The 15,786-nt window shown below is 34.1% G+C and overlaps 3 protein-coding genes across 5 annotated transcripts; all 3 read left to right on the forward strand.

Annotated features, from left to right (window-relative positions):
* Positions 1–2,868: 2,868 nt before the first annotated feature.
* On the forward strand, positions 2,869–5,353 carry LOC102615030 (nudix hydrolase 8). Its single transcript, XM_006477065.4, has 9 exons — positions 2,869–3,371; positions 3,455–3,723; positions 3,802–3,867; positions 3,957–4,094; positions 4,295–4,372; positions 4,461–4,511; positions 4,601–4,635; positions 4,737–4,845; positions 4,937–5,353. Exons 1-9 carry the CDS (start codon positions 3,227–3,229, stop codon positions 5,141–5,143), a joined length of 1,098 nt encoding a protein of 365 aa, XP_006477128.2. The 5' UTR covers positions 2,869–3,226; the 3' UTR covers positions 5,144–5,353.
* A 1,469-nt stretch (positions 5,354–6,822) lies between these two features.
* On the forward strand, positions 6,823–11,252 carry LOC102615322 (deSI-like protein At4g17486). 3 transcript variants are annotated; one of them, XM_025099144.2, is made up of 6 exons: positions 6,823–6,993; positions 7,556–7,781; positions 9,290–9,577; positions 9,892–9,972; positions 10,629–10,698; positions 10,784–10,928. In XM_025099144.2, the coding sequence occupies exons 2-6, from the start codon at positions 7,622–7,624 to the stop codon at positions 10,785–10,787; spliced, it is 603 nt and encodes a 200-aa protein (XP_024954912.1). In that variant the 5' UTR covers positions 6,823–6,993; positions 7,556–7,621; the 3' UTR covers positions 10,788–10,928. The 3 variants fall into 3 exon arrangements, with proteins under 3 accessions (XP_024954912.1, XP_006477129.2, XP_052294031.1); XM_006477066.4 differs by lacking the exon at positions 10,629–10,698 and having other exon boundaries at positions 10,784–11,252; XM_052438071.1 differs by lacking the exon at positions 10,629–10,698 and having other exon boundaries at positions 6,851–7,049; positions 10,784–11,252.
* A 332-nt stretch (positions 11,253–11,584) lies between these two features.
* Positions 11,585–13,217, forward strand: LOC102615804 (RING-H2 finger protein ATL22-like). Its single transcript, XM_006477068.4, has 2 exons — positions 11,585–12,575; positions 12,872–13,217. Exons 1-2 carry the CDS (start codon positions 11,924–11,926, stop codon positions 12,880–12,882), a joined length of 663 nt encoding a protein of 220 aa, XP_006477131.2. The 5' UTR covers positions 11,585–11,923; the 3' UTR covers positions 12,883–13,217.
* Positions 13,218–15,786: the final 2,569 nt, after the last annotated feature.

Raw genomic sequence — 15,786 nt, forward strand, 5'->3', positions numbered from 1 at the left:
AATATCATTAATAATCTTATATATCAATATTAAAAAAAAAAACTCGTTTGACTTCTTGTGTGTGATATGTCATGACTAACAATTATGAGTTATGAAAATTATAGAAATATCTTTTTGTACTACGTTTTGTTACATACAGTCACATTATCACAATCAAAACTCCATAGTATATAATAACAGTAATATGATTGTTTTGATAGGAGTTATTTGATTCGACAAATAATGTTTTACATCGGAAAAAAAAAAAAAGTATCTAATCAAGGGCAAAGGCTGAAACTTTGGTTACAAGGGCAAGGGCCGTGTGAATAATGTAAAACAATGAAGCTCGGATTGTCAAAAAATGAAATAATACAAATGTTGAAATGGGTTAAAAAAAAAATAGATTTTTGAATTGAATATTGAGTTAGTGAAGAAAAATATGTTACTATCTATAAGAAAAAAATTATAGTAAAAGTAGAATTTAGGTTTTATGAGGGATTAAACCATGTATTTATTCTAAAAATTAGAATATAATGGACTATATATATATCACGATAATTTAGTGAATTTTAATTAATTTATAAGTATTTTTTAACTTCTAATATAATTTAGGACGTATCATGTACATTTTAAAAGAAAAAGAATTTGAATTTTTACAGGGTTATAATCATAAAATAAGTCGAGCCAATATAGAGAGCCCAGACCAGCTGAGTCCTCCTCACAACTGTTACACAATTTAAAATGTGGATAAGTATAAGAAAAAATAAACACATTGTAACAATATTTTATGATTTTATTAAATGAATATATACATGTATGAGATGCATCAGTTATAAAGAAAGACAATTTCCCCACCCCCCCACCAAAAAAAAAAGTTAAAAGAACATATCTGGATAAACGTTTATTGTTGACGATTGTTTCTTGTATAGGCATCGAATGGGGGTTCTGAGTTATGAATTAGTGATTTGGGGATTGGCTTAATTAGGAGGACCACTTCCTCATTTGGTAGAATAATGTAATAACCATTTTAAATCATCAAATTGATGGATTGATGAAATATCTCTCACCACTTACAAGTTACAATCAAAAGTTGGACTATTTCCATCATTTATATTCCTACAGCATTTAATAGGAATATTTACTAAACATATATGGTTACTTTAAATCCACCAGCATTTTAAAAAATTAAATTTTAACAAACGTTTAACTGATTATATCTACGGTACAGTTAACAACAATTACTTCAAAAGTTACAATATTACTAAACTTTCCCTTACTCAAGAATCAAAGGTTGCATCTTAAAAATATATTAATATATACTATTATTTCCTTATATAATTAACATTTTGTGGTACTTCAATTCCATTGCAGAATAATTAATCAACGATAAAAGTTAATGAGTCCTTTTTTTTTTGGAAAATATATTGAGTCCATGTTAAATTAATTAGACTGATTAATTTTTTTTTTAAAAAAAAGAGTTTAAAATTGCCTAGAACAAAACACATAATTATCTAAAGCATGGAAACACATATTATTTGCTTAAGAATTTTTTTTTTTTTCAATTACTGATACGTACTATAGAATTAAAGTTCTAATGATATTTTACAAAATGTCTAACTTCACCCAAATTTTATTTTAGGGAGGACTTATTAGTCCCCTTTTGGGGGGGCTTACAAATTGTATAATGCTTTGTTAGTTAGGGGCCTTATCCAACATCCATCATGTGGTTTGCACTCCTTGTCTGACGTGTGTTTCACTAATTTTTCAATCACAGAATCAAATCCATTGAATTATTAGGCAGAATAAATATTAAAAATATATTTATATATTATCCATATAAGATAAGAAATATAATTTATATTTATATACGTGACTCCTATGGAATCATCATGTCCAATAAATAAATAATATTAGGCTTTTTAGAATTTCAAAATATTATTTTAATATTTTTATTCCGATCATTATGAATAAAGCGTAGCATTACTTCATCCAAATGAATTACTAATTTTGTTATAATAGAATCTTTAAAAAAAAAAAATTATGATATTATATCTATTGGCCGCAGCAAGATACTATTATGGTCCCAGTGGTGCGCAATCACCCCACTTCGCTGAACCAACCACCAAACCGGCGGCAATTCCCCCGAAGGCCTCGGCAGGTGATCTGAAATCACGTGCTACAAATGCTGTCCACGCAATTTCCAATCAATCAGCTATTCCGCTTTTACCAATCGCGTTATGCAGTACGTGTGCAAACGCGCTCCTGCTAATTCGATTCAAGAAAAATTTGCCATTTATTATTATACACCGCTATCAAATTTTCAAAAGAATTCTCTCTTTTTTTTTTTCTCCTCAAATGGTTATTGTTATAAATAGTATTATACAAAAAAACTCAAAGATTATAAAATTAAGTAAGAAAACAACTCAAAATAAAAAAAAAAAAACTAAATGTGATTATTATAAATTATAAAAATGTTCTAAATAGTATCACACTACTGCGTTACAAACTATCATCTACTGAAATTTTTTTTTTTTTTTACCACGAGTTATTTTGGGAAGGGCTCCAATTGTGGAAGACATCTTTAATTCCGTACCACAACCTAGATTAGAAGTCCCTGCTCGAACCGAGAGGTACAGGTTCGCCCAACAAAGGCGACTTCCCTGCGACTCGAACTGAGGAACAAACCCAGTCAAATCACTTAAGGGGACTCCATTACCAGTGGAGCCAACACTTTATCGGTATCTACTGAAATTTTATTATACATGCACTAATCACTCTACTGAAAATCAATAATAAATATATTTTTTTGAGCACGTGATACTTTTACTTTTATTGTACGTCATAATCGTATAAACAGCAGCCCATTTCACACCACATGTTATGATATTATGCCAGATGCCCACCAACATTAATCTTGATTACGCGGATAATAGCCTAAGCTTAAGCATGGCTCTTATGGGCAGCAATTGTTATTGGTCCTGTCCACTTTCACGTATTTGTTCTGTTCTATTTGAATTATTTTAGTTTTCTCACTTTGTCATGCAAGTTTTAGTTAGCTCCGAAATCCCAATGACGATGTATCTTATGCCTTTTCTTGTATGATGTCTGTTAATTCCAAAATGTCAAGGAATCAAAATCAGAAATTTTTGGACGAGTCCTGTGTACAGTTATCTGGGATACACTTATTATATATTAAGACGTTGATTTCACTGATTAGTAACAAATTTGGCTTACGGTAGTTGAGTTTATGCTACTGTCATTAATGGAGTTGAAATTGCTTGGCTCCAAGTCTGTGTCAGCTTCTTCGATATTTCAAAACGGAGGAACAACATCTTCAAGCTTCAGGCACGGGGTTAGTATCAGATTCTCGCCCCAGCTTTGTTCTTGCAGAGGTAATTGTAATGTTGCAAGCTTGTGTTATTGTTTGAGTCTGTTCTATTCTACTGTATTCTTTTTAATTCATTTTTGTGTTCAGGGGTGTTTCCAAGGGTTTCGGAAAATTCATATTTGTGTAAGATAGGTATTGGTTCAAGTGACCAAAAAAATATTGTGAAAGACGATTATGTGTATCGGATTAATGAAGTAAATGGGGCAGGTTCAAGCATTTTTTCCAGGAACCTGAGAGTGCTTGATTTCTTCGATGATGAATATGATGGTGTTGTGGTTGACCCAAAGAGATTGCCCTCTGATCCCGACGCCTTCGCTTCAATCCTTCGTTTCTCTCTTATTCATTGGAGGAGGATGGTAAATTTATTTAATGAATTGTGATTTTTGCTGTTTAGTTGATGATGTGTACGCACTGTATATGTTGTTACCTTACAGAATAAGAAGGGAATTTGGCTCAAGTTGCCGCTGGAAAATGCAGAGCTTGTTCCAATTGCTGTGAAGGTGATTTCTAGATACTTAAGAAGACTTTCTTTCTGTGTCCAATTCACTTTTTGAGTCACTTTATTTAAGCTGAGTACTTTTGACTACAGGAAGGGTTCAAGTACCACCATGCTGAACCAGAGTATCTGATGTTAACATATTGGATTCCTGATGGGCCTTGCGTGCTTCCTGGTAACGCTACTCATCAAGTTGGAGTTGGGGGATTTGTCATCAACGACAACAATGAGGTATAGCTGCTTGAGTTTCCAATTTTAGGAAAAAGAACACAACGATGATAGGATTGCTTTTGCTGTTTGGGGGCCTAATAGTTATTATGTCTAAAGAGCCATTTTATACCTGAAAATTTATGTATTTGCAATAGAAGTAGAAGGTTATTAGCTATGGATATAGTCTTGATACAAACTTTCTATAATGATCGTCGTGACAGGTTCTAGTTGTACAAGAGAAATACTGCAATCCAGCATTTGCTGGTCTTTGGAAATTGCCAACTGGCTTCATTGATGAGGTACATGTTCGAGTTTGGATCTTCACATCAAGAATGGCTTTCATTTGATAAATTTTGTTTTAACTAGTAACAATTTTTGGTATATCAGTCAGAAGAAATTTTTAAGGGAGCTGTAAGAGAAGTCAAGGAAGAAACTGGTGTAAGAAATTTGCACTTGTTATGTTGTTCCTAAGCTTACCTACCAATGGCATTGATTTTAAAAAAATGTGCATTTGTTTTATTTCTCAGGTTGATACGGAGTTTGTTGAAGTTATAGCATTCAGGTAATGACCCTAAAATACTTTTTATACTCCCAAATTATGCAACAAAATGCTTTCAAGGCTCTTGTATCTGATGTACTGTATATCTGGAATTTCAATTTCAGGCATGCTCATAATGTTGCTTTCCAAAAGTCAGATTTGTTCTTTATCTGCATGCTAAAGCCCCTATCAACTGAAATCAAGGTTGATGATCTTGAAATTAAGGGGGCCAAGGTAATACATAGAATCTGATCTAATCATTTTCTCATAACTTCATCAGAAGAATTTTTAATTTTTTTTAACTTACTAATTGCTGATGGTGTAGTGGATGCCCTTCATGGAGTTTGTAAAGCAACCACTAATCCAAGGAGACTGTATGTTCAAGAAAGTAATAGATATATGCATTGCCCGGCTGAGGAAACGCTACTGCGGATTGTATCCTCATCAACTGGTCTCAGCATTTGATGGTCAGACATCTTCTCTGTATTACAATGACTCTGACACACAAGACACCAACTGTATAGGCAATTGAACTTGAAGCCATTCAATTCAAGCAACTAGAATTAATGCCCGCATTGTCTTATATGCCTGATTTCTCTCACGCTCATCAGTTAATGCCGCCATTTTTCTGCAGAATGGCTTTGATATGTAACTTGTAATTGCAAACAACTTTGCTATGTGAATATATTGTCTAATTAATGTACAGAATCTGGGTTATGTACCTTCCATTTGTGCCACCGCATTCTGCTTGTCGTGTATTCACATATTTTTCAGAGCCCAGGGACATAACTTTGGCTGGCTCAGCGTCTTTTTTTTAAGGGTCCGGCTATTTTGGAACTGCTTTAAGGTAAAATACCCTTTTATAACCACACGATTAAAATTATAATGAGTTTTTTATTATTTATCACTTTACGTGTGTGGCTGTGATTCGTGCTCAACCTTAAATCAGCTCCAATACAGCCATAGCCTTTTGTTAATTACGCCATTGGTGAGAGCCCACAGACAGACCAAGGACAAACACCGTGCGAGAAATGTTCCTGCAAAAATTGGCGGGCTACGTGTTCACAAATGTAGTTATTTAGCGTGGGTCACACGTTTCATTACGTTCCTCCAAAAATTGTGGTCCTGGTGGTCCAGTCACGGTGGCCCTTTGCTTTCTCTTCTAATATTATTAAAAGTGGTCATATTTTCCATCTCCAAAACAAGCTAATTCAATGGGTATTATATTTGTTGTCTGAGAAAAAATCAAGGTCCTCATGGAGGTCCCAAAACTTTGAAGGTAGATATTTATCTTTTATCAGTAAATTTAGAATATTAATAAATTAAGAGTGACTTTTTGTTTTCCCCTTTTTGTAGTTTTGTCATGGAATGATCATACATAGCAGAAAGGGTAGGTTATTCAACAGTTGGCTTGACTTGAAAGAGATCATTCAAATATCAATTGATCCTGTCTGATTAAGTTTTGGCCCAATGAAGGGACACAAAAATTGAAAAATATTTATATATTATCTGCCGGGGATAGGTAATTTAGTAAATAGATATTAATAAGTGGACATTACATCCACCATGAGCCAGATTTTCTGCTTTCAGATTCTCACATAATTCTGAGTGTCAGCCATATGTAGCTCGGAACATGATTGTCAGGTTTATTATATTCCCTCCCACTAATCTAATAACTGCCAAATTGCCAATAATTGTGACCAAGACTTGGTGCTTTCACCCAAAAAAAAGAAATTAAATGTTTAATCATTCTCTATAGTCTCCGAAACGTTCTGATGAAATGTTGCTTTCTCAATTCTGTTCATGATGTTTATTTTATCCCACAAATTGAGAGCTGTAATCAAGGAAAAATGAAGTCGTCGAAAGTTGAGCACCGGCCGCCGCATGCCAAATGGACTGCAAAAAGTGCCTTTTAGAATGTGCATTTTAAAATCATTTCTGGCGAATTGTTAATTTCTTGATTATGGGTATTCTATGCAACAGGAATTATGGTAACTGACTAACTGCACAAATTAACCATTTGTTTAATTAATCAATAAATAACCCACGGGTCTAAAGTGGAAATGATGGGTGTAGTACCGCAGCAGTAGACTAGAAGTAAAGCAGTAACAAAAAATTTTCGACTGATAAAACATTATAAAAATAAGAGGAGGACCCAAAAAAAAGAAAAAAAAAAAAAAAGCTATCAAAAAGGCTTATTTTTACCATTATTATTAATTTCATACGGTAACGTTACATAAAAAAGGCGACCAAATAATTTTTCCCCTCTCTCTTCTCTCGCTTTCTAAAACCATCAGAACTCAGAAGCTTAAGCACTATCCTCGCTCTCTCTCTCTCTCTCTCTCTCTCTCTTTCTCCGATCACAGCTCAATTTGATCTCTCGTAAGCTCTCTTTTTATCGTATACACGACTAAATTTGCGAAAAAAATTATTAGCAGGTCGGCGCACACGCCTGCACAGATGATTATTGTTAATCTTGTTTTATATGTTTTAATCCATTATGATTGTGTTGTGTTTCTTGGTTGTTTCTCTGTTTGGTTCCTGAGAAAACTTCGGGGGGACATTATGTTTTGAGTCCATTTGAACGCAAATCATAGACCACTTGTCTCAAAATGTTCTCTTCTTTGTATTTTGTTTAGTTTCCTCAACAGCATAGCGGTTCAGTTTCAGTTTATAGTAATTACTCTTGTTGAACTAATGTGAATTATTTTATGATTTTTTTAAAATTTAATTAGATGTCCAATGAGAATTTCGATTCTTTCATAGACACACATTGAAACCCATAATTCAATTTTTTTTCTTTCCCTTTCCCCTGTTAAGTTTTCTTGTGCAGTGGGATTTCGCATGTACAAGTTCTAGAGTCTAGACTGAATTCCTGCTGTTATGATAACGTAGAATTCATCATTGATTTCACTTCGTTTCTCTTTTGTTGTTGCAATCGTAGTTTGATGTATGATGATGAGCTGCTGATTTAGAATTAAACCATTTGGGGGAGTGGTTTCTGAATACAATGCGGTTCTTCTCATCAAGCTCAAGCTTTAGTCTGACAAAGGAGCAGAATAGCAGAGGGAGCAATCATGCATTGTTGTATCTCAATGTCTATGATCTTACACCACTGAACAACTACCTTTACTGGTTTGGGCTCGGGATATTCCATTCGGGTATCGAAGGTACAAAAGTTTTATGCTTTTAGCATTGTGCAGTAGCAATTTCTTTTTGGTACATATTTGAAAAATGCAGTTTCTTCATTCACAGTAGCAGTTTTGGCTTATAAGTTGTGGATAAGTTTGGATTTTTTTTTTAAAAAAAAATTTGGTTGAATTGCATGATTCAAGGAATTTCTATAAATTAGGTTATCAAAGTATCGTCGATGAGTTTGAGAACATAATCTATGATTTTCAAAGGCATGTTGCTACAAATTCTCAAGTTTTGGATTCTTTAGTAAGATGATTAAGATGAGCTCATGGTTGTTGTTATGATTTTTGTTGGAATAGGAGTTTATGATGATTGCAATGGAATAGAGAAGTGTGTTTGGAATGAAGACAACCCAAGTAGATTGTCCATTTGGTTTAAGAGCTGACACTAAGCACATGGTTGGAAAAAAAAATAAAAAAATCAAAGTACAAGAATGGACATACATAAATTATCAAATTCATTAGTCTGTAGGGGCTTACCATGCATAGGATCTATTAATTACAAGAAGAATTTGCTCCCCATGATGGTATTATGGATTACTAGTGTTCTACCTTTCTAAATATGTGTAAGAGAGGGAAATAAATGATACTCGGAAAGTCTGGATGTTAAGAAGGGAAAGGTTTCATAGAGGAGGCTGACTGAGAACTATTCAGTATTGGATTTGTGGCCTAATGTTGTATTTGTGGTCGTGCATGGTAGAAGTAGAATACAACAATATGATCAATTCTTGTTTTTATTCCCTGGAGTCAAAAAAACCCATCACTTACGCAATTCTATTGAAGCTGAGCTACGTGATATCTAGTTTAGCCTCCTTTTTCATTTCAAAATTTTGTTTTGATTGCATTGTTTTACGTTTTCACTTTTATTCCATTCAGGGCTTTTGGTAAAGAGCAGAAATCTTTTAACCGTTTTTATTTCATCTTCCTGGTGCATGATCACTTGTTACTGTCATTATTCAAGGGAAAAACTTACCGAGGACGGTGAGGGGTCCAAGTTTATTTTTCCCTGCAAAAGTTTCCTCTCCTCTTCAGTTTAAGGGCCATTTGAGGTGTCAAATATTAGTGAGGGCTATGTTTCTTATCACAAAAGGAAATTATGACAAGGGGCCATCTTCAATGATTTGTTAGCCATTGAGTATATCCTGGAGGAGTCCAGGTCTAGATAGTTGTCCTACCCTGACCTTTTCAAAATCCAATTGAGAAACTTCAATCACTAGGTTCTGTATATGTTAAAACCATATTGGTAGTCTGAAGGTGTTTCAAATTGATATTGAATTCAGATATAATGTAAACAAAATAGGATAAAATATATGCTAATTTTGCGTCTCTCTTCTAATCATTATAGACGAGAGTCTGCAGATGCTATCTTAACTACTAGGTTGGGTTAATCTACACCGCATGCTGTTGTATGCTAATTTTTCTCCGTTTTCGTAATGTAATACTTATGATAAATTTAATACATTATATATTGGTTTTTTGATCAGCTCATGGTTTGGAATATGGCTTTGGTGCTCATGAGTACCGTACCAGTGGAGTTTTTGAAGTTGAACCGAAAAGTTGTCCTGGCTTCATCTTCAGACGGTCAGTGTTGCTGGGTACCACCAACCTGTCTCGTGCAGAATTTCGCTCCTTCATGGAACACCTTTCTGGAAAATATCATGGGGACACTTATCATTTGATTGCCAAGAATTGTAACCATTTTACAGAAGAAGTCTGTATGCAGCTAACTGGAAAGTGTATTCCAGGATGGGTTAATCGGATGGCTCGATTAGGTAAGAAAAAGTTCTCTCCCTGTGTATTCATGCTACCTGAGAAGCAGCCTTGGAGTTCACAAGGTAGTTCATAGGCCTGATAACATATTTTAAGATATGTAGTGTAACCTAGTTCTATGTTCAATAAAATGTCAAAAAGTATCTCTGATCTAATTGAGGGCACATTCTATGGACAAGTATTCTCATCATCATTTGGGTATTTGGAACAGTGTTGGTAGTACTGTGGCTAATTTTATGTCCCTTTGCATATTTGTAAGTTTCGGCTTGCATGTGATTGGATTCTCCTCATCTCACCCAAGAGTTGTTTAAATCAGGTTCATTCTGCAATTGTCTGCTGCCAGAGAGTATTCAGATCACAGCAGTTGCACATCTTCCTGATCGTCCCACATATTCTGGTACGTTTATTCTGATAACAATGTTTCTGAGGCTCAACGCTTTTAGTTTTTTAGGTCGATTTCTCAATTGTCTTTTTTCATAAAAGCCCAATTTCCTAGAAGGTAAAGCATCTTAGCCTAAATTACAGTGTACTTTTTGTTACGACACTGAAGGGAAAAATTAACTGCTCTCCACCCCAATCCCCTAAAAAAGAGAGGGGAAAGGATGGTGTGGTGTGGAAAAAGAGGGGGGGGAGACTTAATAGTAATCTTCGAGCTTAATCTTAACATTGGACCTTACCTATATGCCTAAGCTTTTGGGTATAGCGGTTCCAGTTATTATGATGGGAATTTTGTTCAATTTCTTTGTCGAATTTGCTGTGAGACTGATACAATTTTTAAGCACAATGATTTAACGACCTTACTTGTTTTGGGTAGTCGACACTTCTTGAACTTTCTGGTTGTTAATGATTTTGGTGGCTAGTGACATTTGCTGCAAGGACCATAGATTTGTTAGGATTTGTGTTTTACATCATTCTCTGGGTCCTTAGAATGATGAATCTTTCTGCATGGGCTGTGAAATTGATTGTGTGTATAAGTGCATTACTGTGGGATCTGCTCTATAGTTTAATCCAGGATGATGACCATAAAACTTGATTTATCTTTTGGCAAAGTAGTACCTAGAGATCTGGGTCTATCCGCGCTATATCCTTGGCTGGAGAGATCCGATTCATGTGTTAATTATAAGTGAGCAGCCTCAAAAGACTTGTTTTAAAGAATATATTATGTACTTTTCATGTTTTAACTAATTTCAATTGTACTTGCAATGCAGATGATGATATATTGGAATCTCCCACATCTTCTATAACAGCAGAGAGTGAAGAAGAAGAGGCGGCAGTTCATCATCTGCTGACTGCACCAAATAGTGATGGTTCTTTTCTAAAAGAAAAACCAGTGAGGCGAACAAAGGAAGCAATGTGATTCTTTTTCTTCCCATATATTCCCTTTTATGGCTTGGATCTTCCTGTTGTTGTTTGTAATTGTATCATAGAAATCTCACCTGTGTCAATGGACCTGTTGTCTCACTTTAATTTGAGCTCACCCGTACTTCTTTCCTAGAACTGTAGTTATCTTGCCAATACTTTTTCACTGCGCCTGTGTTTCTCCTTATGTATCATTATGTTTAGCATTCAGCCTAGAAATATCATCAATCAGCAGAGATTTGCATATCTCACTGTGTAACCCTTTTTATGCCATGGGTTCTGCTAAAGATTCAAATCCAATAGGAATATGTTTTTTCATATGCTGTAAATCATTACTATTTCCGCTTCTATTAGGATTAGCTTCCGCTGGGAAATTTCCTGTTAGCCTAGGAGCAGATGTGAAAGACTTGTAAGTTTTTAATTCATTTAAAGAGACAGCAATACAGTTGGCGTTGGGGATTGAAAGACTCGTGGAAATCATGAGCCCCACATATGAATCATTTGAAAGGGAAAAAACAGAGACAGCCAAGCAGGAGATGACAATAGGTTGGCTTGGTTTCTCACAGAAATTTAAAAAGATAAACAAGACGGGGAAATTTCAAATACATTACACCCACGAAATGACATGTCAATGGTGTTGTTTGGTTTGAGTCCCAATCAAAACCTCTGTAAGACTGTAACTACGACTAACTGAATTTTAAAGCCCAAAAAATTATATCTTGAATACCAAAGTTTGCCGTAACTTGTAAGGCACCCATTTCCTTCAAGTCAAGTCGAGATTTCCACGTGGTCTTCTCCAGCAAAAGGGCAAAGAGTAAAGCGAAAAAGAGAAAAAAGAAGAAGAAGAAGAAGAAGAAGAGAATCCACCGTTTACTTGAAGGCGGCTCCATCTTCTTGCATTAACATTGACCGAGGAAAACTCAAGCCAACCACTAACACTGAACCAGTAACTTAACCAAGCATCATTAGCTCTGCCTGCGATTTCAGTGATGGCTGCTCTTCTCTTCTTCATTCTATTTGCAACTTCCATACATGTCAAAACACATGCTTCATCAGAGAATTGCCCAACAGTAAGATGCGGCCACAACACACCCGATATCCACTTTCCTTTCTGGGTAAAAGGCCAGCAATCCCAACGCTGTGGTTCCGCTGGTTTTGAGCTTGTTTGCAAAGAAAACACTACCATGATACACCTTCCATCTTATGGCAATTTGATCGTAAAATCAATCTCTTATAAAACCAAAAAGCTGGATCTTATTGACCCCGGGAACTGTGTCCATGGAGTCTTTCTTAATCTCAATCTCTCTCTTTCGCGCTTCCGCTACTACTATGTTGTGAAGAACTACACGTTCCTCAATTGTTCAGCTAGGCTTCCTCCTTCTTTTGCTGAAGTGCCGTGCTTGAGTGGCTCCAGGCATCACATTTATACCGTGAAATATTCATCGGCTGTGCCGGTGCCGTCTTCTTGTAGGGCAGTGAAAACATTGGCAATTCCATTTGCGTACAGTCCTTACATCTCTGACAATAGTTTTGGACTTGGATTGACTTGGGACTCGGCTCGATGTGAAGAATGCGAAGCCAAAGGAGGCAAGACAAGCTTCCTGCCTGAGGCACAATTTCTCAACATAGCACAGGATGGAGGTAAAATTCTCATCATTGCATTTTCTAACACATAAATTTTCGTTGGAAATCCTCGTTTCTTACTTTGCTACTGCTGTAATATCTGTCATATGAAGTGATAGTTAATAATAATAATAATAATAATAATCCTAATAATAATAATAATAAAATAATCTTTGATTATGGTTAGTACTGTAACAACACCTCAGGTGCCAGTATACGGTAAACGATCAAGAAGAAAACAGTGATCCTCAATTGTTGGGCTAATAGACAAGCATATAATAATAATAATAATATTTTTTTTTTTCCTTAAGCAGGTTTGCTGTGAGGGCAAGGCATTGAAAAAATTTGTGATAATCAGAAATCCAATGACTGATGCTAAAGATCCTGGTGAAAGCTGAGAGGAAAAGTCAATGAAAATTTTAATGGCTTCTTTTTTTCACATCATTTCTTATGGCGCCATCTTTTCAGCTTTGTTCGACGTTTTGGCCTATATATACTAGTGAGTGTCTAGTGCAGAATTTTGTTTGTAGCAAAATTGTGCCGCGTTTTCTAGGAAATGCATGGTAGAAATTAAAATGTATTTTTAATCTTGCTTCTCTGTATGATTGTAAATGGCATATTTCAAATCCATATCTAAGATAATGACAAATATTTTATATATACCGGCAAAAGCTGTATTGCTGCTTGCTGGTGAAACTTAAGCCCCGTTCGGGGGACTGCTACGGCGTTTGGTAATCATCACAGCTAGGCCATGTCACCTATATACTTTTTATTTTTTATTTTAAACAAAATTTTATATATATTAAGTTTTACTTAATAGGAATTACCAGTAAGCTTTTCCCCGTCTTGTTAAAAGAAAATTTAATATATCTATTTTAACTCCATCATTGAACAAGGAAAAAAAAAAAAAGAGAAAAAGCAAGCAACAAAATCTAGTAAAGACTAATAATAATTTTATTGGCTAAATGACAAACTCTTCTTTGCCCATGAAATTTAAGAGTGGCAATATTCATTATCAGCAACAAAAAAGTTACATAAATTTACATTTTAGAGGAGCCAACAAAAATAGAAACTAATCAAATGAATACACCTAACTTTAATGAATCATTTTCTTTTTTGGAATAAAAGGCCTTTCACTGATGATGAGGTTCGATTAAAAATGCTATAATTTTATCTCAAAGATGAGAACAAAAGAGAACGAACTTAACAACATAGTATTTGATTGTTAACTGAGTTTTTAAATACCAAATCACTAGGATTTTTATTGGGTTAAAAGCAGTTGGAAAAAATTATATTTATGCATAAAGGAAAAAAAAAAAAAAGGAGGAAAGGTCTTGGTTGATCATATGTGTATGTATAAATAAAAAATTATTTTAGAGTAATGTTCTTTTTCTATTCATTGCTTGATCATATGTACATCCCAAACAATCGTTATAATTTGCATGCATGCATACATGGCGAGAAATGAATGGTTAAGGAACAACAATGGTCCCAAAGCAACAAATATCTTTTCAGGAAAAGAGATCTCTCAGTGTGTGGTTTAATAAAAGAACAAAAAGGATATTAAAAAAAAAAAGAAATATGTGAAGATAGAATAATAATTATTAAATGAGATTTCCTTAAAAAAAGAAAGAAAGAAAGAAAGAAAGAAAGAAAGAAAGAAGAAAAAAGGAGAAGGCTGCGGCCCCCCGGGGGGTGCGGCTTGGTGATTGGTGAATGTGGGGGAGTGTTTACATCTTTTCTTTCTTTTTTTTTTTAATTTTTATTTTATTTAGAGAAGAATTAAACCACTTCTCTGTCCAATGAGAGAAGGATCAACTTCCTTAACCAAAGAGAGAACTACCGACACCCCTCTCAACTCGTCGTAAACCCCTCTTCTAAATATGGGTTCAGCTATGGTACCAACCATACCACACTGGATCTATCTATTAGATTCAAATATAATGACAACTGTAGATTGAATTTAATAATTGGATCCAATTTTAATATAGTACCATTGTGGTACCATAATTTTTCTCTCTAAATATACTCTATTAAAGAAAAATTTATAAATTAATCACAATACTTTTAATAACGCCCATTTTAATTCCAAAGGTTGCCCCTGTAATCTGAACAGCATCTATTTTATTTCAGATTTTTTTTCACCAGTCAATTCATTGATTTGAATCTTTAATGTGACTAATAAGAATCACTTTCAGTTTTAAATTCCTGAAACTTCCTCTGCTTTTTAAATTTCCATTTTCTTTCTAAATTTTATCATTATATTATGCATAACTTGCAACATAAACACTTATTTTATAATAACTTTTTTTTTTTGAGAAGACTTATTTTATAATAACTTACAACATAGAAATTCGGTCATATATATTAATTATAGATAAATTTCTTTCTGTAATTTATAGGTGCCTCGAATTTACATAATTATAGAAAGAGAATTGGATTGATCGATAAATATGATGATCATGACACAGTGTGATTTTTTCCCCCCTCTTAGAAGACATAGTGTATGGTTTATTTGTACGCAATAATTGGCGTGTAGGTGTCCTTGTACAGAATATTACTCAACTCTTTCTTCTAGTAAACATAAATCATTTGTGTTGGAGATATATGTAGTGTTTTTCAGATGATTGGAGCATTTGTTAATAGTATTGTTTGGGGTCCTTTCAAAGTGTTTATGTAGTACTTACTTGTCTTGATGACATCGACATTGTTTTTTTCTTAAATAAGTGAGGAATCACTTCTTCAAATTTCCTTCATATTCTTTTGTGAGAGTATATATGTGATCATTTATTACTGTAATCCAAATCTTTCTTGAAAAATCAATATGGTATTTGATGATCATGTAAGATACATGATTCTTCTATAGCCGTTGGATGAAAATTCAACGATTGTAGAAATAATATGATTTTATTATCTTATATTTTTACAACCGTTGAATTTTCATCAAATGGTTGTGAAAAAATTATGTATCTTACGTGATTATGTAAGATAACAATCTCTTTAATTTTAAATTTTCTTGAGAATTGTACCACGGGAGCAACGATAACAATTTCTTTTGAAAACTAATATGATTTTTTTTTAATAAGGTGATTCTTAACCAATCTAATTATTTTCTCGGCGTTATCATGTATTAAAACGGATTCCTCTAGTCTTTTGGATTTGTGAATTAAAAACCTTAGTTAAGAATAGAAATTTCATGTCCATCCAGTCAAGTCAATATATCAAGCAT

Source organism: Citrus sinensis, chromosome 3 (assembly GCF_022201045.2).
Source record: "Citrus sinensis cultivar Valencia sweet orange chromosome 3, DVS_A1.0, whole genome shotgun sequence".
Lineage (NCBI taxonomy): Eukaryota > Viridiplantae > Streptophyta > Magnoliopsida > Sapindales > Rutaceae > Citrus > Citrus sinensis.